The 23,770-nt window shown below is 46.9% G+C and overlaps 1 protein-coding gene across 9 annotated transcripts; it reads left to right on the forward strand.

Moving 5' to 3' along the window:
• Positions 1–1,260: 1,260 nt before the first annotated feature.
• On the forward strand, positions 1,261–23,768 carry obsl1b (obscurin like cytoskeletal adaptor 1b). Of its 9 annotated transcripts, none has more exons than XM_061286854.1 (38): positions 1,267–1,567; positions 3,034–4,150; positions 5,004–5,273; positions 5,442–5,702; positions 5,780–6,091; positions 6,164–6,430; positions 6,519–6,794; positions 6,916–7,191; positions 7,417–7,692; positions 7,905–8,174; positions 8,465–8,758; positions 8,888–9,160; positions 9,251–9,325; positions 9,926–11,134; positions 11,407–11,994; positions 12,804–13,079; positions 13,618–13,890; positions 14,020–14,295; positions 14,401–14,676; positions 15,022–15,300; positions 15,612–15,887; positions 15,963–16,235; positions 16,326–16,601; positions 16,679–16,954; positions 17,022–17,297; positions 17,364–17,639; positions 17,732–18,001; positions 18,109–18,375; positions 18,457–18,726; positions 18,841–19,107; positions 20,118–20,384; positions 20,731–20,843; positions 21,051–21,204; positions 21,940–22,101; positions 22,169–22,273; positions 22,340–22,606; positions 22,743–23,012; positions 23,486–23,768. In XM_061286854.1, exons 2-38 carry the CDS (start codon positions 3,136–3,138, stop codon positions 23,494–23,496), a joined length of 11,118 nt encoding a protein of 3,705 aa, XP_061142838.1. In that variant the 5' UTR covers positions 1,267–1,567; positions 3,034–3,135; the 3' UTR covers positions 23,497–23,768. The 9 variants fall into 9 exon arrangements, 8 of the variants coding, with proteins under 8 accessions (XP_061142838.1, XP_061142839.1, XP_061142841.1 ...); XM_061286855.1 differs by having other exon boundaries at positions 15,040–15,300; XM_061286857.1 differs by lacking the exon at positions 15,022–15,300 and having other exon boundaries at positions 1,268–1,567.
• Positions 23,769–23,770: the final 2 nt, after the last annotated feature.

Genomic DNA, 23,770 nt, shown 5'->3' on the forward strand with positions numbered 1-23,770 from the left:
TTAATAATTCATCATCAAGCATTTCAAGGCCAGTCTGAGTTTTGCTTTTTTTTTTTTCTTGCTGTACTTACACGAGATGGCCACCAGAGGATAATGTTGCTATTATTTTCAGGATATGGGGAGGGGAGAAAAAAAAGAAAACCTATGGTCCCTTATTTGCTTTTCCATAAGAAAGCTACCCGGGCCCAGAAATGATGTGATTAAAAAAAGAGCAGAAGAAATTGGACTGCAAAGAAGAGGCCAGATGATGAAAAGACATTGTTTTCCTCTTTGGCCTCATCTTTCGCTGCTTCCATCAGTTGGGCATCGCTGTCGTCTTCCAGGTCTGAACACGTCCGGATCCCTGCCATTGTCTGCTTTGCTCGCATTCCTGCGATGACATGCAGAGTGACCTTAGTAGGCAGGCGCTTCTCAAACGGGTTCCCCGTCGCCGTTCTCTATGTTCTCCCGTCAGCATGGAATTCAGTGGGAAGAATGAATGAATAAATAAATAAATAAATAAATAAATAAATAAATAAATAAATAAATAAATAAATAAATAAATAAATAAATAAATAAATAAATAAATAAATAAATAAATAAATAAATAAATAAATAAATAAATAAATAAATAACTTCTCCCACTATAGCAGCAAGAATTTCAAATGCGGCTCCACGGCTCCGAGTCGTATCAGATGACCTGCAACAGCTGAAGGTGGGCGGGAAGTAATGCGGAACTACGAAACAGCTGGAGGGAGCAACAGCGCTCGCAAACAGGCCGCTCGGCCAGGGCATGGAATAGCTCCCATTTGTAACGCTACAAACACCTCGTGTATCGCACTGGGTGTGCATGTTGCTGTTTGATTGAGGATGAAGAAAATCTCACTGACCCCACCGAGCTCATGCACACACTGCCTGCAAAACTAAGACCAATTCCCTGATGTCTGCCTGAAAACATTTGGGTTGGGCATCAACAGACATCAGTCGTGCAGCTTTGATCCAATTCATGAAAACAACAACAAGAAACAAACGCAATGATCGGCAATAAAGTGTCTAGGCACAAAACAACGGTGACCCCTCAACCTCGCCCGCTGAATTCTTTCAACTAAGGTTAATCAGTCAGCAAAATAGCGGAAAGTTCCTCTTATGTATTTTGAATGCAAAGCCTGGCGTAAGCTAAGCAGTCTTCCACGCGCTGGTCACTTGCGCTATCTTTAGCCTGGGCTGGCAAATGAATGGAAGCGGCGCACTTATCTCCCCTCGCTGTCATCGAGGCTGCCGGTATTTTTAGGGGACGGCGGCAGCTGCAAAAGCATTTAACAGTATTCCACGAACAATGACACTCTGAACAGCGCGGAGAGATCCGGGGGTGCCGTTCAGAATCCGAGACGGCCCGTAGTTGGCTTCCAGCAAAGTGAAAGCTTCAAATATGCGGCGCAATACAACGGGCCCAGCTATGCGCACAAGATGAATTTGAAGCGGACCGGGGACATTGGCCACAGAGGACCGGCGCTACCGCTTCTTGACACGACGGATCGCGGCGACTGCGGAATGTACGTGGACGGTCGGCGCTGGCAACTGAAGCGAGGTAGGTCATCTGAGGGGTACGCGGCCGGCGCACATTCACAAGGGCCAGGGGTCATTTCAATTCAATCAGACGCCTAAACACGCCGCCTTCACCTGCTCACCGCTGGGAATGTTCATGACACTTTCAATAAAGTCCATTTTGTCCCGCTGTGCAAACATGGATCAAATCAACATAGACCAAGTGGAAACTTGCAACATTTCTACGTTTGACCCCGTCTAGTTGAGACAAGGAATTCAAGGCTCGCTCGCTGATTAAGCGTTTCAGTATTTCATGTTCGGCCATACAGAAGAAGCAAGGACATCAATGTCATTTAGGGGAATTCAGATTGACTTTGTTGCCGTTACTATTGTGACTTTTGTTGACAACAAATCATCTTGATCAAGGGATGTCGTTCATATTTGTCAACTGCGGGCGTGTGAAGCCCCTTGAGACGATTAAGGGCTAAACTAATCAATTCAATCCAAACCGATCTTGATTTTTGATCTTGCGACATTTCCAAGTGTTCTGTGAACTGGTATTGGTGACTTATAAAATATGTACATTTTCACCAAGTGCAAAAAGCCCGCCTGCTGCTCTGGCCCAAATGATGATAACTAGCGGAATTCGCGAACCATGTTGACAATGAAAGGTATGACAGAGGGAGGTCTGGCATATTTCCACTGGAAGGTCTCTTGGGTCGGCAAAAGGGTCCCCGTGAGCATGTGTGTTTCAGAAGCTTCTTTGTGATAGTTGACGCACACGCGCACACACACACATACTCCCTCTCTCTCTCTTGCAGCTCTTTATTTAGCTTGAACTATATTAAGCACTTTCTGACTGAAATACAGCACCAGCTGTACTCGCTGTGTGTTGTGGCGGCTGCCTTTGCAGTGGGAGCAGGCCGCCACCCACGGCCCCGCCAATCACACGGCCGGCCGGCCGGCCGGGCGCCTTGTGTTTTTCTGTCATGTAGACAGCTCTAATTCAATTAAGGCTAATAGTCATACCATCCGCTTGTGCTGAGGCATGTAAACGTTCGGATCATTGTTGGCTTGTAACATCAATTTCAACCGTAGGTTCAGGTATCGGATTGATACCAATCTCAATCTCAACCAATTTGACACTTTCCATTTCATTTTTATAAAATGTTTTATTTAGATGACCCTAACCCTAAACTCTAACCAAGCCATCAAGCTAACCCTAAGCTAGTGATGTAAATGTCCACAATGTGATGAAATAGTGAGGCATTTATCTAGAAAAGCTCAGTCACACACACATTTCAGAAATTGTTTTATTTGGTAATTTAATTTCACGCTTGAAGGGCAGGCAGGCAGGCAGGATGGCAGGCACTCCAAAGACACAACTATTGTTACACAAGCAATTACTAAAAAGGCAGTACACCTCATCTTCTTTAAATTGAATAAAGCAGGGAGTATTGCATGATATTACATTGCCCCATTTAACATATCCATTTTTTTTTTTTGTAGAAATTACCTTCGAAGATTTGGGACTCCACCGTTCCACGTGAATAACATCAAGTTTGGCCCTCTAAAAACCGCTTGAGGTGAAACAAGGCCGACGGGGCAAAGATGGACGTATTTGGTGGCGCGCCGCGCTTCCTGGCCTATCCCAGGCCGGTGGGGGTACAGAGCGGGGCCGACGCCGTGCTCAAGTGTCAGATTAGTGGCGACCCAAGACCAGCAGTCATATGGGAGAGGAACAATGAGAAGATTGACCCACAAGGACGATACCGTGTCTTTGAGGATGGCAACGTTTACAATTTGATCATAACCGCCGTTACCATGGAGGATAGCGGTCAGTATATGTGTAAAGCAAAGAACAGCATTGGCGAAACGTACGCAGCAGCCACGCTCAAGGTCGAAGGTGAAGCACAAGAGCTGGAGTTAAGAGAAGAAAACAAACCGCGATTCCTCATCAAACCTCTCTCCGCTCGAGCCGGTCGCGGAGAAGATGCGGTCTTCTCCTGCAAGCTTTGGGGAAGTCCACGACCGGAGGTGACTTGGGAAAAGGACGGTAAAAAACTCAGCGAAATATTTGAAACCACTCACTTCAGCGTGAGTTACCAGGATGGTGGATGGTTCCAGTTGAAGATCTTCAAGACCCGTGCACCGGACGGTGGCGTGTACACGTGTAAGGCGAGGAACGAGTTTGGCGAAGCGTTGGCTGGAGCCGTGTTGCTCGTGGACGCGGGCCCCGGACACGAGGAAGACGGAAACCGCAACGGCTACACGAACGGTCACAGAAAAGCTCACCACGGAAAACAGAGGATCAGCAGGCAGATGCCCAATCAACACAAAGACCAGATGACGACCAAGTCGACCAGAGTGAAAATGTTTTCAGTGACAGAGGGCAAGCATGCCAAATTCCGCTGTTTTGTGACGGGAAAACCTAAACCGGAAATCATTTGGAGAAAAGACGGGAGGCTGATACTGTCCGGAAGACGCTATTTGTTATACGAGGATCGAGAAGGATACTTTACGCTCAAGGTTTTGTACTGTAAGCAGAAGGATAATGGAGTCTATGTGTGTGCCGCGTCAAATACAGCAGGCCAGACCCTCAGCGCCGTACACCTCTCCGTAAAGGGTAAGTCCAGACGCGGTTCCTCAAAATTGAGAGCAAGTCCCAAATGATTGTGGCAAAAACCGAGTCCAAGTCGAGTCCCGTCCCAACTATGCTTATCTTTGAGCTGTGAATTTGACATGTTGCCTTTCCCATGGTCCTCATTTCATAGAAAACATAGTCATTGAATCCAAACGTAATCAACCTCATAGCTCCCTCCATGATACTTGGTTCTTGAGGTGGCCGACGTATTCCGTATCGTAGGATAACTGTGGGGTGGAGATAAATCTGTCAAAAACAATACAAATGTCCCAAGTCCCTAAATTAGAGGCTGAATGTTGACCTGTGTCAAGCCATGCAACTCGAGTCCTCCACCTCTGCTGTCAGTCTATAACGGTTTCACCAGCGTTTCAAGAGGGCACGTGTGTGGGGTAGCGCTGATGTCGTCTGTCCTCGGATATGATTTCCCTCCATTTGATGCTTGAGTGATGTCACTGACATATGTCTAAGAAGGTACGCTGAGATCATGAGGTACATTTCGGCAGTGGTATAATGTCACAGAGGGAGGGACCCTGTGATCACATGTCTCACATGGCTGTGCGAGTTCCAAACATATTGGCGTATGGGACATACATCCTGTATTTTATTTTTTCTCGAAGACATAAGTGGTAGCACTTTAGAAGAATGACAGTGATTTGATTTGAATTGGACCACGTTCCAAGAAGGTAAACAAATGAGCTGTGCGCAGTAGTTGACAGGTTCTGGTCGTTTATCTCCTATCCAACACATCGAGGTAGTGCTAACCTTTCGATCCCTCGTCCCATTGAGTCGCTCGTTTGTTTCAAAGAGAGATGTACTCCCCTTTTTCTGGTGCCAGAGCCACCTGTGCGGTTCAAGCGGCCCCTACTCGATCTGGAGGTATGGGAGCGGGACTTGGCTGTTCTGGAGTGTGAAGTTCCGGAAGACTCTGTCCCAATCACATGGTACCTGGAGGATCGCCGATTACAACCAGGCGCCAAATATGGGATGGAGGAGTGGGGAACAAAGCGTAGACTTACCATCCGTGACATTGGAGTCGATGATGACGGGATTTACCTGTGCGAGATGCCTGATGGTGGACGAAGCATCGCTGAGGTAGCAGTGAAAGGTAAGCCACAATCGCAAATTCCAAAACCAACGACATTGTTGCTTGCAATCCAGTCTGGTTTAACTTCAATTCGTTCTTTGAGTCTTGCATTTCCTCCAAGCTTTGTAGTGTTTTTGTTTGTTGGTAGTCATCTGCTCCGGCTTGTGTTTTCAAACCGTGTCTTTATAGGTCCAATTATCCGGAAGCTTCCAAGGAAAGTGGATGTTTTGGAAGGTGAAAATGCTGCCTTTTGCGTTGAAGTGGAAAAAGAAGAGATGGACATACACTGGTACAAGGATGGTGTGGAGTTGCGCGAAACCCACCAGACCATCTTGAAGTCCTTTGGCCGCACTCATATTCTAGTGTTTGTCAACACGATGCCCCAAGACTCTGGCTTTGTCATTTTCTTTGTGGGGAGATCCAAGACTTCCTCTCAGCTCAGAGTGAAGGGTAGGGTTCAGTATAATGACGCAAAGGTAACAATCAGCACAAGTCTGTCACGACTGACGTCATGCGTCTGCTTTCAGCGGCCAAACATTGCCCTCCCAGTGTCCCGGTGGGAGTGCAGATCAACACGGAGCGGGCGAATGCAGCACTTCTTTCGTGGACCCCAGCCCAAGACTCTCGCAAGAATCCTCCATCCGGTTATGTCCTGGAGCGACAGGAAGTCGGTACGGGTTCACAAGAGTGGCTACAGTGTCTGACGACCGACTCTGCTACCTCAGTGGAGATCCTCGGTGATAGCGTGCCTTGCGAGGCCGATTACCGATTCCGTATTTGTAGTGTCAACAAATATGGAAAGAGCAACAATGTGGAGTTCCCTAGAGCAGTGCACTTGGGTAAGTTAAGAAAAATAATTTGTGTCACGGATGATCATTTCTTACATCATTTCAATTGATTGTCCTCTCCAGTTCCAGTAGCCAGGATACAAACCGCCTTACAGGATGCACTGGTTCCAGAGGGACAAGACGCCGTTTTTACCATTGAATTATCTGCATCTGTTATCGGTACATGGTTCTTAAACGGCACGCAGCTTCAGGACGATGAGCGTTTTTCCATGCGGCGCTCCAGAACACATCAGACTCTTCGGATCCAAGCCGTTCGAGACACAGAAAACGGAGCTGAAATAACATTTATTGCATACGGCATTCGGGATTCGGCTGCGCTCTATATTCAAGGTGAGTGTCTCGAGCGGTTCAAGATGTACGTTGACTGGACAAATAGACCCCTTTGATAACGGCGGCCCTGGATTTTTCATATCAACAGCTCCACTCGTCAAGTTTTCCATACTGTCAGAAATGGATCGAAACAAATTTGTTGAAATTGGGAACCCCATCGTGTTGTATTGCGAGCTCTCAGACCCGGCGGCTCCTGTGCACTGGTACAAGAACGGGGTGGAATTACAGACAACCGATGGTCTTCACATTCAGTCAGAGGGTACCATGAGGAGGATTGTCATCCAGTCAGCAGAGTTCGCACATTCGGGTGTATATTGCTGCGACGCCATTGACGATGTCATCAGGTTCAATGTAGAAGTCGAGGGTAAGTGAGTCCTTCTTCTTTACACGTGGTAGTTGTAGAAAAGCTGTGTTTTGCTACCATTTACGTGTGGCTTATGAAAAAACATTCACAAAAAGAAATGACCATATCTAAATATCCATAGCGCCATCGGCGAGATTTTCAGCAATTCCCGAAGCAACGAGGAACAAAAGCATCCACGTAGGCTCCCAAATTCTTTTACGCTGCGAGCTGTCAGAGCGCGATGCCCAGGTGCACTGGTACAAAGACGGCTCCAAGCTCATCCCTCAAAACGGAGTCAACATTCAAGCGGACGGATTGCTGAGGAAGTTGCTTATCCCTTCGGCTGACTTTTACCACTCAGGGTTGTACTGCTGCAAGACAAAGGGTGACAGCGTCACCTTCAATGTGACCATCAAAGGTGATTTATTAGGCGGCAAAATGGAAATATTCTTAAATGTAAAGCAACTAACTCTAATGTATGAGCTAATCTCTGTGATTTACCTGTCAGTAATGTATGAGCTAACTCTAACCATCTCCTTGACCATGAAAGTGATTTACCTGTCAGTTGTCAGGTAAAAGGAACTGAAAACGGATCAGAAAAGTTGGCTAAATTGTGACATCAGATATTCAACTATATCTTTAGCTCAACCGGTGAAGTTCTGTCCACTTCCTGAAGAAATAAGGACCAAGTCCATTGAAGTGGAGAGTCCTGTTGTACTGCAGTGTGGCGTTTCTGATCCTGAGGCCCAGGTTTGCTGGTACAAGGATGGAATGCCACTTGTTTCGAGCGCAGAGTTCCAAATGCAGTCGGATGGAACCACAAGGACTTTAGTTGTTCAGGCTGGAGAGCTGCACCACTCTGGTGTGTACCGATGTACGACAAAGGATGACGCCGTGGACTTTGGAGTTGATATAAGAGGTGACTTTTTCCTCTACTGCGTAAGATTTTTAACCTCACCTCTTATTTTAAGATGCCACTAACAACACTTGCTTCAACTTCATGTAGTTTGTAAGACTTTGTTCCATTATGACTGTGATGCATTATGAAATCAAAGTCTCAAAATTCATTTAACATTCTAGGCAGTTGCTTTTCAAAGGTATTTATTGAGCTGTCTGAATTCCCAATGCTAGCAAAACCAGCGAAGCCCTCCGATAACTTTGACGTTAAGAAAGCCCGGTCCTTTGAAAAGGGCGAACCTTTGGTGCTGGAATTTGAGGCGGCAGACTCCACGTTGCCTGCGCAGTGCTATAAAGATGGTGCAAAGCTCTTCCCACGTAAAGAGCGTGAGAGTCATGTGACTTTGAGCAAACTCCTTGTCTCTTCTGCTGAACTTGTACATGCGGGGCACTACAACTGCGAAACGTCAGATGAGACCGCCCACTTCACTGTTGAGCTGCAAGGTGATTATTCATTGATTGAACCAACCAACCAACAAACCAACCAACCAACTAACTAACATTTCATTTAGGACCTGTGTCAAATGCTGGTTTTATTGTTTTACTAGGGATTCTTGATGCAAGTGTCAAACTAATCTCTCCTAGCAAACATTGCAAATGCTAGTCTATTTGTTGTGCGTCTTGGTCTGATCTATGACAGTTTAGGGCAAGTTGAACCTTTTAACCCCCTTCCTTCATCAGCGCGTGGATATGCACATTTTTTCCACAATTATGATTTGACTCATCACCTTTAGCTCCATCTGCGCCATTGTCACCTTCGCCGAAGTTTGTGGAGAAGCAATCACTTGAGGAGGGCCCCTGTGCCTTAGAGCCACCGCGTCAAATTTCAGACCCTGAGAGTCATTGCCCACACCAGGCTGAGGAGTCACAGGAGAAAGGTGAAGCTACAGGATCAAATTCGCAACATGAAGTTGTCATGGAAGACATAAAGAAGACACTAGTCATTGAACCAAGTCATCCGTCAAACTCTGGAACATACTACTGTGCAACAGCAGATGATGTTGCTCCATTAGTTGCAAACACTCAAGGTGATTGATTGTGTTTGTCTTTAGCCTGCGTTTTCAATTTGTGTTGATTGTCCGATTGTGCAAAGACATTTACTATCTTTTACGCCAAACACTTTTTTCTAACACCCCACCCTCAATGATTGTCCATAGTGCCAGCTGTGACACGTACTCCAGATGTTGCGAGGGCCAAGTCTGCTGAAGAGCGCTGCCCAATTGTGCAACAATTTGAAATTTCAGACCCCATTGCCAAAGCTTGTTGGTATAAAGACGGAACACCAATCCACCCCAAATTGGAGACACTTTCTAAACCCGAAAGCAGCATCCAGCAAGCATTTCCACCTCCAGTCACACTTGACTTGCTTGGTGTTGAGAGTTTCACCTGTGAAACTTCTGGTGCCGCACAGCCAAATGAGGACATAAAAGGTGTTTGCCCCTGTTATGACTGAAATATTTTGTTTGTCGTCGGGAGGTATGACCACGCTCATTGTTTTCTCTTTGGCTTTGTCCAAACAGAAGAGCAGTGTCACTATGGTGGTGAGGTTGGTGAGATTGCTGATGCATCTGCCCAAATCACTGCGGATGTCAAAGGTGATATCATGTAGTCCAACATCAGCCATCCATTTTAACCCAGTCCATACATGCCATTAACAATGGCGGTGTCGTACTCCTGTCTCCATCATCTGAGCCACTTGGCCATTAATTTCTCCTGAAAATTGCTTTTTGCCATTCTGTCATCGCTGTGGTATCTTTGCTGTAGAGAGATATGGGCGTGTAGCGCACGCGCTTCAACTAATCAATATATATACATGTTGTTTGTCACTTCATGTTATCAAAATAACAGACATCTTTGCTCTTTAAATACTGCTTTCAACTCTTTAAGCTCATTCCACGTGTGGCAACCAACATCAGCAGATCCTTCAAACCTTTGCCCCGTTGCAATGACAAGAAACTCTTACGAAAGCAATGTGCATCTTAAAATAATCAAGTAAGGCAAATCTTGTTTTTATTGACGATTGCTTTGTAGGGTAAGAGCTCAATTTCAGACCAAACCTGGTCGACCATCTTGATTGTCTTTGCAATGGATTAGCGCATAACTCCATCCTAACCCACAATGATGTCAGTCAATGAAATTCTGTTGTGAGAAGAACCGTTGAGACCGACAACCACTGAAAACCTTTCTGCTTGTAGCTGCACTGCCACGGTTTGCCTCTGAACAAGAGGAGATCCACTCGACAGAGGGCAAGGGCATTTCCTCAAAACCCAAGTCTGGCAGCGAGAAGACAGATTGTCAAGCACATCAAGCACATTCAACGCAAAAGACCACTCCTCCGTCAAGTCACAAACACACGACGGAAGGGATTTCGACAAAAGACAGAAACGAGCATAAGGATCAACCGCAAAATCTTCAAGCCAAGTCTGTCAAAGCTCAATCTCACTACAACCCAATCAAGCATGCGAAGCAAGCATCAATCATGAAATTTGACACAAAAAATCTTACTGAATCCCAAGGTGAGGAAATGGTTTTCCATAGGCAGAAGGCAGAAGACCCCAAGGTTTCTGGGCAGTTCATTACTTCCTCTCAGACAGCTGTACCACCAGAGCTTGTTTGTAAGTCCCTGCGGAGTACCAATGTTGAATCAGAGGAATCTAATCTCAAGTACGTATCTGCCCCGTTAGAAGAGCGCTGTTGCTCAGCACCGAGTACCGTTCCATCAGGCCAAGGTAACCACCAAAAGGCTTCTGCCCCCCATTCAAGTCACTTTACTAACCACATAGAGACTGCGTCGGTCCAATTAGGCCAGCGTTGTGACTCCATTAGCAATCCTCAGATGGAGAAGTCCTTTAGAGCAACGCAGTCCACAAGAGTTCAGGCAGAGGAGCTCCGCAAGTCCACAGAGGTTTCAGACTTCCTGACAAATAATCTTCTTAATTCCATCCAGGCAAAACGACTTGTTTCAGACAACCACAGTAAGCCCATGCAGACCGATATCTACCAATCAGAGGCGATATTGACTGTCTCTACAACAAAGCCTGTTTTGGCTGATACAGCACAAGGTTTACCAATGGAACGGTGTGACTCTCAACACTCAGCAATTGTCCGGCCAAGGAAAAATTTCCAGACCCCATTTGTTGGACCGGATGACTTATGTCAAACAGTGCAGGCCGTGACTCCCCAACAATGTCAGTCCATGCTAGAAACAGCTGTCCTGACGGCTCATCACCACAATACGGAGGCTGCCAAAGACCAGGATCAAGTGCACGTCACACTGAAATCTGAACGAGGATCGTCAATGCAGTTTTCAGGATCCTCCCGTTTCGAGCAGACGGCGAGGGTCCAATCAGAAGAGAGCTATGCGACATGTGGCAATGTCACTGCAAATAAGGTGGCTGTTGAAGGTGATTTACTGTAAATGGTTAGCATTTGCAAAGAAAAGAGCACAATCAGATGTTTTGTCGGGATCATCTTAACATTTGCCCTAAAAGGCCTTTTTAAAGCGGATATGTTTCCATGCATACATTTCTAGATTGTCTTTTAAATGGTGTTGGTCTGCTCCACTGCATGCATACATTTGTAGATTGTCTTTTAAATGGTGTTGGTCTGCTCCACTGTTTTGTCGAATGAGTGATAGTGATGCAATTTTTCTCAATGTACCTCAAAACATCCCCAGCTCTACCTGTGAATATTTCAACAACGTGCCAGACGGCGAGCATCAAGCCTGCAGAAGTGGATGAGCCGGTGGCGCTCCCTGTAGTGCTCCCGTGTGAACCGTCAATTCCGAACAAGGTCGTCACCGAGCACGACCATGGAGTAGAACGGCGCCAAGAGGCCAGCCGAAAGCCGACGGTCGTCACCGAGCGCGACGATGGAGTAGAACGACACGAACGGGCCAGCCGAAAACCGACGGTCGTCACCGAGCGCGACGATGGAGTAGAACGACGCAAAGAGGCCAGCCGAAAGCCGACGATTGTCACCGAGCACGACGATGGAGTAGAACGGCACGAGGAGGCCGGCCGGAAGCTGACGGTCGTCACCGAGCACAAGGATGGAGTAGAACGGCACAGAGATGCCAGCCGAAAGCCGACAGTCGTCACCGAGCATGACGATGGAGTACGACGACACGGAGAGGCCAGCCGAAAGCCGACGGTGGACGGTTCCGTAAGAGAACCGGCTTTGCGTTGCGCTGAGCCCCCTGAGACGGGGATTCATAGCTTGGAGACAACAGATGATGCCATGCCAGTTCTAGTGGATGTTAAAGGTGACAAGCAGCCGTTGTCAGGAACTATAATTAACTGTACACTTTTAAGATACTACGTACCGATGATTACTTATGGGCGGATAGATCGGAAGTGCTTTATTAACTTTTTCTTGTCCTTCTTCTGCGGTCTGAGATCTTGGCCCTCTTGCTTGCTTTCCCTACACTGCTTTTAACCCAAAGCTTTACCCTACAACCTGACATTCTAGCCCATCTTTGCAAAGGGCAGACCTCCAGTAGCCACAAATGGAACATTTCGATCCCGGAAATGAGGTGGGGGAAATATATGTTCCTCACCGGCTGGATTGACTGCCCTGAACTTAAAAAGCAATTAATGATGCTGAGGCAGCTTGCTGGCCCATTTCAATTAGCATGCTAACAGTCGTTCATGGTATCCTTTGTACTAATGTCTTGCGTTGGCACAATGTAATAACATCCGGTCCTGAAAGTCTTTTTGCTTTTGCCTCTTAGGCATGAATTATATGCTGGGTGAATGGCAATAAAGAATGACTTATTGGCTTACCTCTTTCAAATATTGCCCAAGGACAACTCTATCATCCTCGAATGCATTGCTACAAGTGAATTAGTTCAAAGCCAAAGAGAGGACGGTGGTCACATAATGCCGAGATTATCGCGTTACACGTTGTCTCACAAGAATAAGACCATTTTGGTTATATTTAGTTGAATACAAAAGTTAGAGGATTTGATGGTACTCTGACAAAAAAAAAAAAAAAAACATTCTTTTGACAATTGTACTTTATTATATTAAATAGGTTTTCAAAACTAATTGCATTTTGCATTCCATCCTCTAGTTCCTCCTCAGACCTTTTCAGCTCTAACAGAGACTGAACAGAATCAGACAGTCATGGCAGGCTGTCCCATTGCTCTCCAATGTGAGTTGTCGGACCCCGGGGGACAAGTCACATGGTACAAAGACGGAACAAGGCTCGGATCGCAAACTGGAATAGAGATCCAGTCAAAGGATAATTTGAGGAGTCTCGTCATTCCGTCGACCGAGGTGGCTCATTCTGGCGTATACCGTTGCCAGTCAAAGGATGATGATGTCCAGTTTACTGTGGAAGTAAAAGGTGACGCCTACCAGAGTCTTTCCTTGTTTTGCACTGGCAACTAACTGAGATTGGCGGTTGGCCATAATTCCAACCAAATCACAAAAAGTCGCTAATCTTTCCCTAGCTTGTTTGGTTTGCTACTCTTCCAAGATGGCTTCCCTTCAATCCTGGTCCTTGAGGGCCAGTTTCCTGGATGGTTGATATGACTACCTGCTGCAAGACACTGGATTTAAATGATCAGCAAGGTCCGCAGAAGCTGGATAATGATCTTAAGCATTTGAGTCTGGTGCGTTGCAGCAGGAATCCGTAAAAGACATGCAGGAAATCGGCCCTCCAGGAACTGGCTTGAACGCTTTGCATCATTTCACCAGTAAGATGGACAGATACATGTTCTTGTTCTACTACTAATAGTACTACTACTGTGTACTACTTGTTGAGGTTACAAACCATCTTTCTTACGCTAACTTATTGTTTCTCTTATGTCCATTACAGTTGATTGGGTATTTAGGCTAGCCATGTATTAAGATTTTTTCTTCCCAATACCTTAAACATGTAGCTCTTCCAGCAAAGTTCTCAGAGCTTCAAGAGGCAGACAGAAACAAGACCTTCCAAGAGGGCAGTGCCATTGTCCTTAGCTGCGAGCTCTCTCAGGATTCTGTCGTTGACTGGTACAAAGATGGGATCAAACTACAGCAACAAAGCAATTTGGAGTTTCGAACAGAAGGTCGAAAAAGAACACTTATCATCCGATCCGCTGAATCCGCACACGATGGCTCGTATGAATGTGCAACAGCCGACGACAACCTCACATTCAAAGTGGATGTAAAAGGTGATGGATTTACTCTCGTCGTCTTCTTTTTGTTATTTATTCACTTTCTTCTGCTATTTTGCTGGTCCTCAGGAATAGGGGACCTGTTCGTGTACAGTATTCAAAAGCTCCACTGTTCTTTTTTCTTAGGCCGATTGCCACATATCATGCCAGTTCTGCAATCAGAAAAACACAAGACGATTGCAGCTGGTTCTCCCATTATTCTCCAGTGCGAGGTATCAGATCCAGTTGCCCAGGTTTCCTGGTTTAAAGATGAGGCCGATCTCTTTTGCAAAACTGGCCTCGACATGAAAAGAAATGGGAGCCTCCGAAAATTAATCATTCACTCTGCTAAAACATCGGACTCAGGCCTCTACGGCTGTAAACTTGCTGAAGACGTTGTCACATTCCATGTGACCGTCCAAGGTGGGATTTGCTGATGTTTGATTTAGAGGAGCATCATGAGCTCAAAGTTAATTGACACCAAATTGTCTTGCTCTCATCTTACTTCAACTCTTTTCTACTTACCAGCTGCTCCTGTAAGGTTTGCAGCGATTCCAGACAAAGAAAGGAACAAATTGGTAGAGGCAGGCTGGCCAGTTAAGATGCAGTGTGAAGTCTCAGAGCCAACTGCCCAAGTCCAGTGGCACAAGGATGGCGGGAAGCTGCATCCAAAAAGTGATTTTGAAATCCAAGCGGAGGAGACATTGAGAGCGTTGGTTATTAAAGCTGCAGAAGTCAGACACTCTGGGATGTACAGCTGTGATTCTGCAGATGACCACATAGAATTCAAGGTGGATGTTGCAGGTGATCTACATATTTTCAAAATCATTAACTTTTGGGCTTTCTTTTATGTGCAACTAAAACAATTTCGGCTACTTGAGAGTGTTTGTAATCCTCCAAGAAGGTATACAGGTTGAAGATGCTTAATGCCAAGGAGTGAAAAACCTGCAGTGTCTTTCCTTCTTTTCTCTCACTTTTGTGAGCCCCTGCTTGGTTTGCTCTGGTCTAACTGGTGTCATCAACCCTGGTTTCAACAAAAAAGTTCCCATCGATAGACTGCATGCTATCCAAACACCATCCCAAATGTAACCGATGCCGAATGTGGCAAAAACTGATTGATTCATTCCTGCAACGCTGCAATTCTTGTAGCATTGGTTTTATTCTCAGCTGTTGCAGAGGTTAAACCCAGACAGGCAGTTGAAGCGGGCCATACTGAAAAAACGCAGCGCAAGGGCTCAGACGCCGCAAGTCGCCCTGGCTTGCATGAGGATGGGGTCAAACACGTTCCCCAATCAGCTACAAAGATTGATTCGGAAGGCCTCACAAGGACACCTGATCTGGAGCCAGCAGTGCCTTCAGGCTCTGGGGAGTACAGTTGTAAAAGTGACAATGAGTCAAAGTCCAACGATTGCGATGCGGAGGTGAAAGGTGATATGCATAGCTTTTTGTTCTCAAGATGTGATCGTAGAGTTGGATACTCTGCTACGAGCTCAAGTAACCCGCAAAAGTAAAATCATCCGTCAAAAAGCTCTAAAGCGATTCACATTCCATTGCTTCAAATGTAATTAACGTCCATCTCTAACCTTTATGTGGTGTGGTTTAAAAAAAAAAACAAGGTGTTGGAAATGACATTGATCTCGGCATGTCTTAACCGCCATGTATGTGGCTGCTGTGAACGTGACTTTTAAGAGCAAGTCAAGAGCAGCGTCAAGTATAATCCTTTACGTATGTGCCTTCAGCCCCACCGGTAACGTTTGCCGATGTCCCAGAGGAGGAGCTTTTCAAGAGCGCCGTGGAGAAATCAGAGCTCGGCCTGTCGTGCCAGGTGTCAAAGGCCGATGCCGTTGTCCAATGGTACAAGGACGGAGCCGAAATCCGGCCGAGCGACAATATCGCCGTCCGAGCCCAAGCCACAAAGAGAGAGCTTGCAATCCACTCAGCCCAGCTTTCTGACTCGGGCATCTACACCTGCCGTGCAGGAGACAACGCCGTTGTGTTCAAGGTCAACATTCGAGGTAACAAAAAGGTTCCAGTTTGCTTGAATGCAGTCTAAAAATAAGAGTGCCAAAGTTCTGACCGTTCCTTCCAAGAACCGCCGGTGATGATCGTATACCCGAAAGAAGATGTCCACCTCGACCGTCACACACCGGAGGAAATTATTCTCAGCTGTGAACTGTCCCGTACAAACGGACTTGTAACCTGGTACAAAGACGGCCAAAAGCTCCAAATGAGTGAAAACATCAAACTGAAGGTCGAAGGTCCTTATCGGCGACTGAAGATTCTAAAGAGTGGAGTCGAGGATTCTGGAGAATATGTTTGCGACACAGCCGATGATTCGATATTCTTCAACCTCAGCATTACAGGTAAAATTCACAGGCCCCCCTTTCGAGGGCGTATTGTTAGTTTGGACATTTCAAAAGCAAATGAACATGAAACTGTAATCCTTTATTCAGAACCTCCAGTCCAGATCGTATCTCCTAGTCAGTCCCAAATGGAACTGTGCCAGCAAATGTCCGAGAGGATGGTACTGAGCTGTGAAATCTCACGGCCAAACGCGGTGGTCCGTTGGTACCGAGACGGACTTGAGGTAGAGGAGAGCGACAACCTCATACTGGAGGTAGACGGTGTGTACAGACGACTCATCATACCTGAAACCACCGTCAAAGATTCCGCAGAGTATGTCTGTGACGCAACCGATGACTCCATGACGTTCTTTGTAAATATATCCGGTAAGGAAAGTCGCAACTCTACAAGATGAAACCTTAAACCTTAATCCGTCTCTCACTACCTTTCAATGTTTTCACAGAGCCTCCTGTCCGCTTTGTCCGTCCACGAAAGATCGTGAACAGACTCGAAAAAGGGGTTGGCCAATCCTTGGTTTTGGATTGTGAGGTGTCTAGACCCAACGCTGTGGTTCTCTGGAAGAGGAACGGAGAAGAAGTGGAAGATTCCAAAAACCTGACCGTTGTGGAAGACGGTGTCGTGCGTCAACTAACTGTTCACTCGCTGACTTTAGAAGATGCGGGTATATATGTCTGCGATGCAAAAGATGATGTCATGGATTTTCACATTCAAGTCAAAGGTGGGTCATACTTTGAAATCATCAGACAGTGATTGATCTGTTTCACGTCTCTTCTCCTTTTCCCCAGAGTTGCCCGTCCAAATAATCGGGAAAACCAATGCTAAAACAGAAAAGCAATTTCTGGTGTCTGATGACATTATCCTGGTGTGCGAACTGTCCAGACCAAACGCATCCGTCCGTTGGTACAAAAACAATCAACCGATTGATGACACGGAGCGATACTGTTGCGAAGAACAGGGCGTTTTCCGATCACTGGTCGTCCTAAACGCTTCTTTCGAGGATTCTGGAGAGTACACTTGCGATGCAGCGGATGATAAGATGCTTTTTCATATCACAGTCACAGGTAATTGCATTGGAAGGTTAGTCCCCCTGGAAGACATTAACAGACCGCAATGGTATTTTCCTCTAGAGCTTCCAGTCAAGATTGTCGGAAATTCCGATCACCCGGAACATCACATACTACTGTCGGGAGAAGAACTTATTTTAGAATGTGAGGTGTCTCGGCCAAACGCCACCGTTCAGTGGCTCAGGAACGGCGAGACTCTGAAAGCGGACACCCGTGTTAAAATTTACAGCCATGACGTCACAAGGAAACTTGTTCTCTCCAAACTTCAGCCGTCAGACTCTGGAAAATATGTTTGTGATGCCGCAGATGACAAGCTGATTACAATTGTTGAGGTGCAGGGTAAGAGGAGAATATGAAGATTTGATAATATCACCAGATGACCTCGGGTTGAATCCAAATAAAGCCGAACTTTGTCATTTTTCCCTCTGCAGAGAAACCAGTCAAGTTTGTGAATAAAAAGGCAACCAATCAAATGTTAGCTTACGAAAACGAGAGCGTCACACTGTGTGCCGTGGTGAGCCGAGACAAAGCCAATGTGCGCTGGCTGAAAGATGGCCAACTACTGAACAAGGACAACATTCACATCTCCAGCGAGGGTAATACCCACAAGCTCACCATTAATCCCCTGCACCTGTCTGATTCTGGAGACTACGCCTGCGATGCAAACACAGATGATATGCATTTCAGTCTTTTTGTCAAAGGTAAGACAGCGGCTAATCAAAGGCCGCTCCCCGTTTCCATCCTCAATATTCCCTCCATGATAACCGAGTTCGTTTCTCTGAGATGGTATTCCACACCTCCTCGTCAGAAATGAAGGCCAAATTTATCCGACCGTTGGAGAGCGTGGCGTCTCCGAAGGGCAGCAGCGTCACGTTACGATGCGAGATCAATAAGCCAAAAGGAGACGTCCAGTGGCTGAAAGATGGCTCGGAGATCCCGGCGAGTCGTCGGCACAGAATACGGGCGCAAGGTCGAGAGCGGAGTTTTACCATCTTTGAAGTGCTTGAAGAAGATGCGGGCACATATTCTTGTGAAAGCACAGATGACAGAACCTCAGCTACTGTCACCGTCAACAGTAAGTAGGAGAACAAAAAAAGAATAATCCAAGCGTTTTTCAAAAAGATGTCTCAAGGCCATGCCCTTTCTTTGCTTCCAGTCCCCCGTGTTGTCGAGTTCATAGCGGAACTCCGGGACATCATCGTTTGCGAACAGGAAGACGCAGTCTTCAAGTGTGTGGTCTCCCCGGCGGACGCTCAGCTGGTGTGGCGCCTGAATGGCAATCAGGTCGTCCCCAACGAGCGCACTGTCCTTTCCAGCAATGGCCTCTGCCACACGCTCTGTATCCGCAACTGCGTGCTTTCCGATAGCGGCGCCGTGACCGTTGATGCGGAGGGATTGTTGTCAAAGGCTGAACTCCAGGTTCAAGGTGAGTGTCCAGTCCCTCAACGAGTGCCATACTCACGAATCTGTTGTTCACAATAGCCCTTCTTAGTCCTTTGGCTATCTATGTATCTATCTATCTGGTGTGTTTTTTTTCCAGAACAGCAGGTGACGTTCACCAAGAAGATGGTGCCGGTTACAGTGGAGGAGTATGGCGAGGCCACCCTGGAGGTGGAAGTGAGCCTGAATTGCAGGGAAGTGCAGTGGATGAGGCAAGGGGTGCTAATCCACCCCGGGGCCAAATACACCCTGAAACGCAAAGGCCCCAAGCACAGCCTGACCATCCACAAAGTGGCCGTGTCCGACCGGGGCTGCTACAGCTGCGAGACGCTTCACGACTGCACGCAAGCCAAGCTCACCGTGGAAGGTGAGTGCGAGCCCACGTGTCGCCGCCCTGCCGCCATCGCCGCCGTTGCTGTTTATTTACCTGCGTTGACAACCGCGCACCGAGCATGTGCTGGTAGCCTTCAGTGACTTCCAGTCATTTGAGTGAGCGAGGAGCCGGCGGATTCTTGTACTGGGATTTGATTGCAACTGACAGCTGACTGCCACCCTGAACGAGGCAACTTTGCGAGCACGCATTTGAAGCACAAGTATTCACATTCTGGACATAACACGGAACTAAACACACCATTTTCGGGGGCCGTCAATCTCTCTACTCTAGGGAGTAAAGGTAAAAAGAAAAGTCAATAGTGCGGTTGCCGAGTATTTCCAACATATCCCACCACCGTTTCTGCGAGGACCAAAGCCGATCCGTTGACGGTTTTGCCGATAACGGTATGCGGCACATGCCTCGCAAACACCTCTGCCCGTCGAGTGACTCGAGGTCTTTTCTTTCATCGCTCGGGAAGGGCAAAGTCAGGACCTCGGGCCGCTGGCAGCGCCAATGAATTTGGATCTCCCTCTCATTGCTTCTAAATTTACACCCTGGCCTTCAAAACTAAGGTTGTTGTCATCGGGTCTCCAAAATAAACACTCCTTTCTTTCCCCACAGGTTAATGGTTGTCCATGTTAGAATCCATGAAAAATGTTGGCAGGTTCAAAGTCGGCTTTGGCCTAAAGACCCGTACTCACAAGAGCAAAATATCAGTCAAGAAAACAGAAGCCGGGCAGTGGACGTGCTTCCAGTCCACACTGAATCATTAGCTTGGTTTCAAGGCAAAACAATTCTGTGTTCCCGCTGGTCTCAACATGACATTCTGATATGTGGAAAAATAATTAAGCAGATGGTTTTCAGCCAGCTCAGTGTAGGACATCTGATTTTCAACATTATACCGCCCCCTGCTGTCGACTGATAACGACATCAATGTGTTTTCGGGCTCTCAGTGTCACCGTCGCGACTTACCCGTTTTTTCACCCAGATCATTCTCTTTGCAGCTCGAAAAGTCACAATCAAGAAGGGCCTGAGCGACCTGAAAAGCATGGAGCGGGAAACAGTCACCTTGGAGGTGGAACTGTCCCATCCCGGTGTGGCCGGCACCTGGTGGCGAAACGGAAACCAGCTCAAGCTGTCCAGCCACTTCCGCATGAGCGCCAAGGGACAAGTCCACAGCTTGACCATTTGTAACCTCTCGGTGGAGGACACGGCCACCTTCACGTTCTGCGCCGACAAGCTGAAAACGGCGGCCAGGCTTGTTGTCAAGGGTAGGAAGATTAAGAAGGATTTGCGGCGAGGGCATTTTATTGCGCGGGCCCGCCTTGTAGTTCGGCTTTCTCTCGGAGCTCTTTTAGGACTGTGAAACTATATAGACGCCTCATCATATTTGGAGGTGCAGCAATTACTATGATTTGGAAAAGACTTTGTTTGACTTCAAATTGTCCAAAGCTTTGCTGGCAATGTCAGACTCTCTAATCATTCACACCCAGGTCTTGGCCAATGAACGATAGAGAGTCTTTGGTGACATGGATGTTTTGGGGCTGCAGAAGGAAAGGAATTTCACAGTGCCAAATATACACTATATGTACTTTGTTCGTTTCTGTCTCTCTCCAGAACCCCCAGTGACAATTTTCCGAAAATTAGAGGACCAGAGAATCCCCGAGGGATCAGTCGTCTCCATGGAGTGTGAAGTGTCCAGGCACAATCTGGAAGTTAATTGGATGAAAGTGAGCGTGACTCTGGGTCGTCTTGAACGATGACTTCAAATCTAGTCGCCATACCCTGAACGTGTGCCTCACTAATATACGCTAGTGCAGTTTCCGCTTTGCTACGTTCCCACTCATATTTGGGATGATGACTCTCCACCCACGGAGCAGAAGTAGGTCAAGTGCAAATCGCGCTAATTGTTGTTTTGACTTTGTCATCCTTCTCAGAATGGCAGCAAAGTGAAGCCCGGAAAAAACGTGCGTATTTACGCCATCGGCAGGAAGCGCTTTCTTCAGATCACCAAATGTCTCGTCGGCGATTCTGGCATGTACACGTGCGATGCCGGAGAAGTGGCCACAAGCGCCACTGTGGAGGTCTACGGTAAAGTCTGCTGCCAACATTGTGGTCTTGGTCGACAACAGTTTGAAAAAGACGCTTAAAAGTCTTTGCATCGATCAAAGCTACTGCTTATAGTGTTCAGGTTGCGATGGTCAATAACATGCAAAGGCCAAAAATAATTGGTAGGACTGAACACCAGGAAGAAAACAAACCAATCTGGCCAAATAGCACTCAATCAAACAAAAGTAGCAAGTATTCAGAATAAAGTCTGCCGCCAACATTGTGGTTTGGTGGACAACAGTTTGAAAAATACGCTTAAAAGTCTTTGCATCAATCAAAATCTGACATGTAGGCTACCGCTTGTTCAGGTTGCTATGGTCAATAAGGTGCAAATTCCAGCAATAATTGGCAGGACTGAACACCAGGAAGAAAATCAATTTGGCCAAATAGCACTCAATCAAACGAAAGTAGCAACTGTTCACAAAGAGTGTGCAGTGATCCACCTACCTTTAAGATGCATACACCAAATAATGCAAAGTGGCTGTGCACAAAAAACAAAGGAGCCACGAGTTGGTGAAAGAAAGGTCAAAGTGGCGTTTCCTGTTTGGCTTGAGGAAAACTCACCAATGAGCAACATGCGGCCAACTCGTTGTATTCCTCTCAACACTGCCATCTGCTGGCGATTCGGAAGAGCAATGATGACTGCAAATGAGGGAACAGGACTGCAGCATGAATTCTAAACACACTTGAGTCCAACGCACAAATATCCATTGGCAGAACGGGAGCTGCTGGTCGTGCAGGACCTGGAGGATTTAAACATCGCCGAAGATCAGAACGCAGTCTTTGTTTGTGAGATCTCAGTAGAGGACGTGCCGGGAGAATGGTACAAAAATGGGGAGATGATTCATCCCACCAGTACCATCAAGACCCGACAGGAAGGTCAGTGAAATTAAGGTTGGAAGCAAAAAGCCCGGGTGCATGAGAATTTCATTTGCTTTTGTCGCAGGGACCAAACACTTTCTGCTCATGTGCAATGTGCGACCTGAGGACTCCGGCGAGATCAAATTTGTTGCCAGACATGTGAACTCTGTTGCCAAGTTGCGAGTCAAAGGTAAAATTCTTGCTACCTCACGTTGGGTCCTTTTCCAACTCAAAAGGGACAAATTGCAATTTCCAGTGATTCCCCTGAGCATCGTGAAGCCTCTCCAGGATAAAACGGCGCTGGAGAAGAGCCGCGTGATGCTGGACTGCACCGTGTCCAACCCGCGCTGCAGCATCCGCTGGTACAAAGGCAGCAACGTCATCCTGCCCTCGGAGCGCTTCGAGATCAGCAGCGAGGGCTGCTACCGCAAGCTGATCATCCGCCAGGTGGCGCTGGACGACCAGGGCACCTACAGCATGCAGGTCGGGGAGTACACTTGCTCGGCCAAGCTGACCGTGGAGGGTAAGAGGCGAAATGAAATGATGACAGGGCATTGGCCCCTGGGCATCTAATGACCGATGGATTTTTTGCCACTAGATGTCAGTGCGACTAACCAACATCAAGCAAACACTCTTCTCACTTTTTGCGCACAACGCAGCTCAGCCTGTTGTGATGGTCCGAGAACTGCCAGACGTGGAGGTGGTGGCCCCAGCTCAAGCCTGCTTTGAATGCGAGGTGTCGACCTCGGTTCAGAACCCGCCCACCTGGACCCTGAACGGGGAACCCGTGCAGTCCGGGGCTCAGGTGCGCCTGGAGAAGCTGGGCGCCGTTCATAGATTGACCTTCCAGCAAACCTCCACGGCCATGAGCGGAGTGGTCCTCTTCACTTGCGGGAAAGCCAAAAGTTCGGCCCAGCTCAGAGTCTTGAGTAAGTCAAGTGATGACCAAAACAATTAGGTACTCATTACATGGCGTGAGGGCTCAGTTCCTATCCACCGCAAAGAACTGGAGCTGTACAAGCAATTAAAAATCAATTTTCCATCACACGTCCTGTTTTAGAAAGACTAATTGCTCACACCAATCGTGAAGAAATGTCAATGTGAAAAGATGCAATTGGTAGTTTATAAATAGCGGCAACATTTTGGCCGAGAGAGTGCGACATTTTGCACATTGTGGAAAAAAAAAACTCGTGCTCTATTTGTGGCCAGTGTAGGTCAGACGCAAAAGAGCTCACGCGACCCTGAACTTTGGAAACGCGCAAACAGCTTGTAAAGCCGCATTAGCGAGAAAAGGGCTTTTTATCAGCGCATTCGGCGCCATTCCAATCAATTCAAATGTTTGCTCAATGGGACAAAGGTTTCGACGGATTTGGGTTTTGGAATGTTGCCATTTTTTTCACAGGTGCTCCGTGAGCGAGATTGCCCGTAGTCTGCCTCCGGACTTCCTTCCAGATCATCTATCGACGTGAGGTCAAAAGGCTCGGATACAATCTCATGTGTTTCAATTCTGTTTTCATTTTGAAGTAGATTGCTTTTCAGAAACCCAAATTCCTGTTGACATGAACAATCTTGCATTTAGTGTGCCATTTCGGCTCCTTCTGAACAGAACGGGAAAAACACTTGGGAACGTCATGTAAATAATGTGTGCAAACAGTTTTCAATAAATTCTCTCATGATAGAAATGAGT

The sequence above is a fragment of the Syngnathus typhle genome, linkage group LG9 (genome assembly GCF_033458585.1).
Source record: "Syngnathus typhle isolate RoL2023-S1 ecotype Sweden linkage group LG9, RoL_Styp_1.0, whole genome shotgun sequence".
In the NCBI taxonomy this organism is placed as follows: Eukaryota; Metazoa; Chordata; class Actinopteri; order Syngnathiformes; family Syngnathidae; genus Syngnathus; species Syngnathus typhle.

Bases quoted from the DNA above. Each gene is read 5' to 3' on its own strand.
- obsl1b (XM_061286854.1), top strand. From the start codon at position 3,136: ATGGACGTATTTGGTGGCGCGCCGCGCTTCCTGGCCTATCCCAGGCCG. The intron at 17,298-17,363 runs GTAATTGCATTG...ATTTTCCTCTAG, and splicing joins TTTTCATATCACAGTCACAG to AGCTTCCAGTCAAGATTGTC. The intron at 22,607-22,742 runs GTAAGAGGCGAA...CGCACAACGCAG, and splicing joins GGCCAAGCTGACCGTGGAGG to CTCAGCCTGTTGTGATGGTC.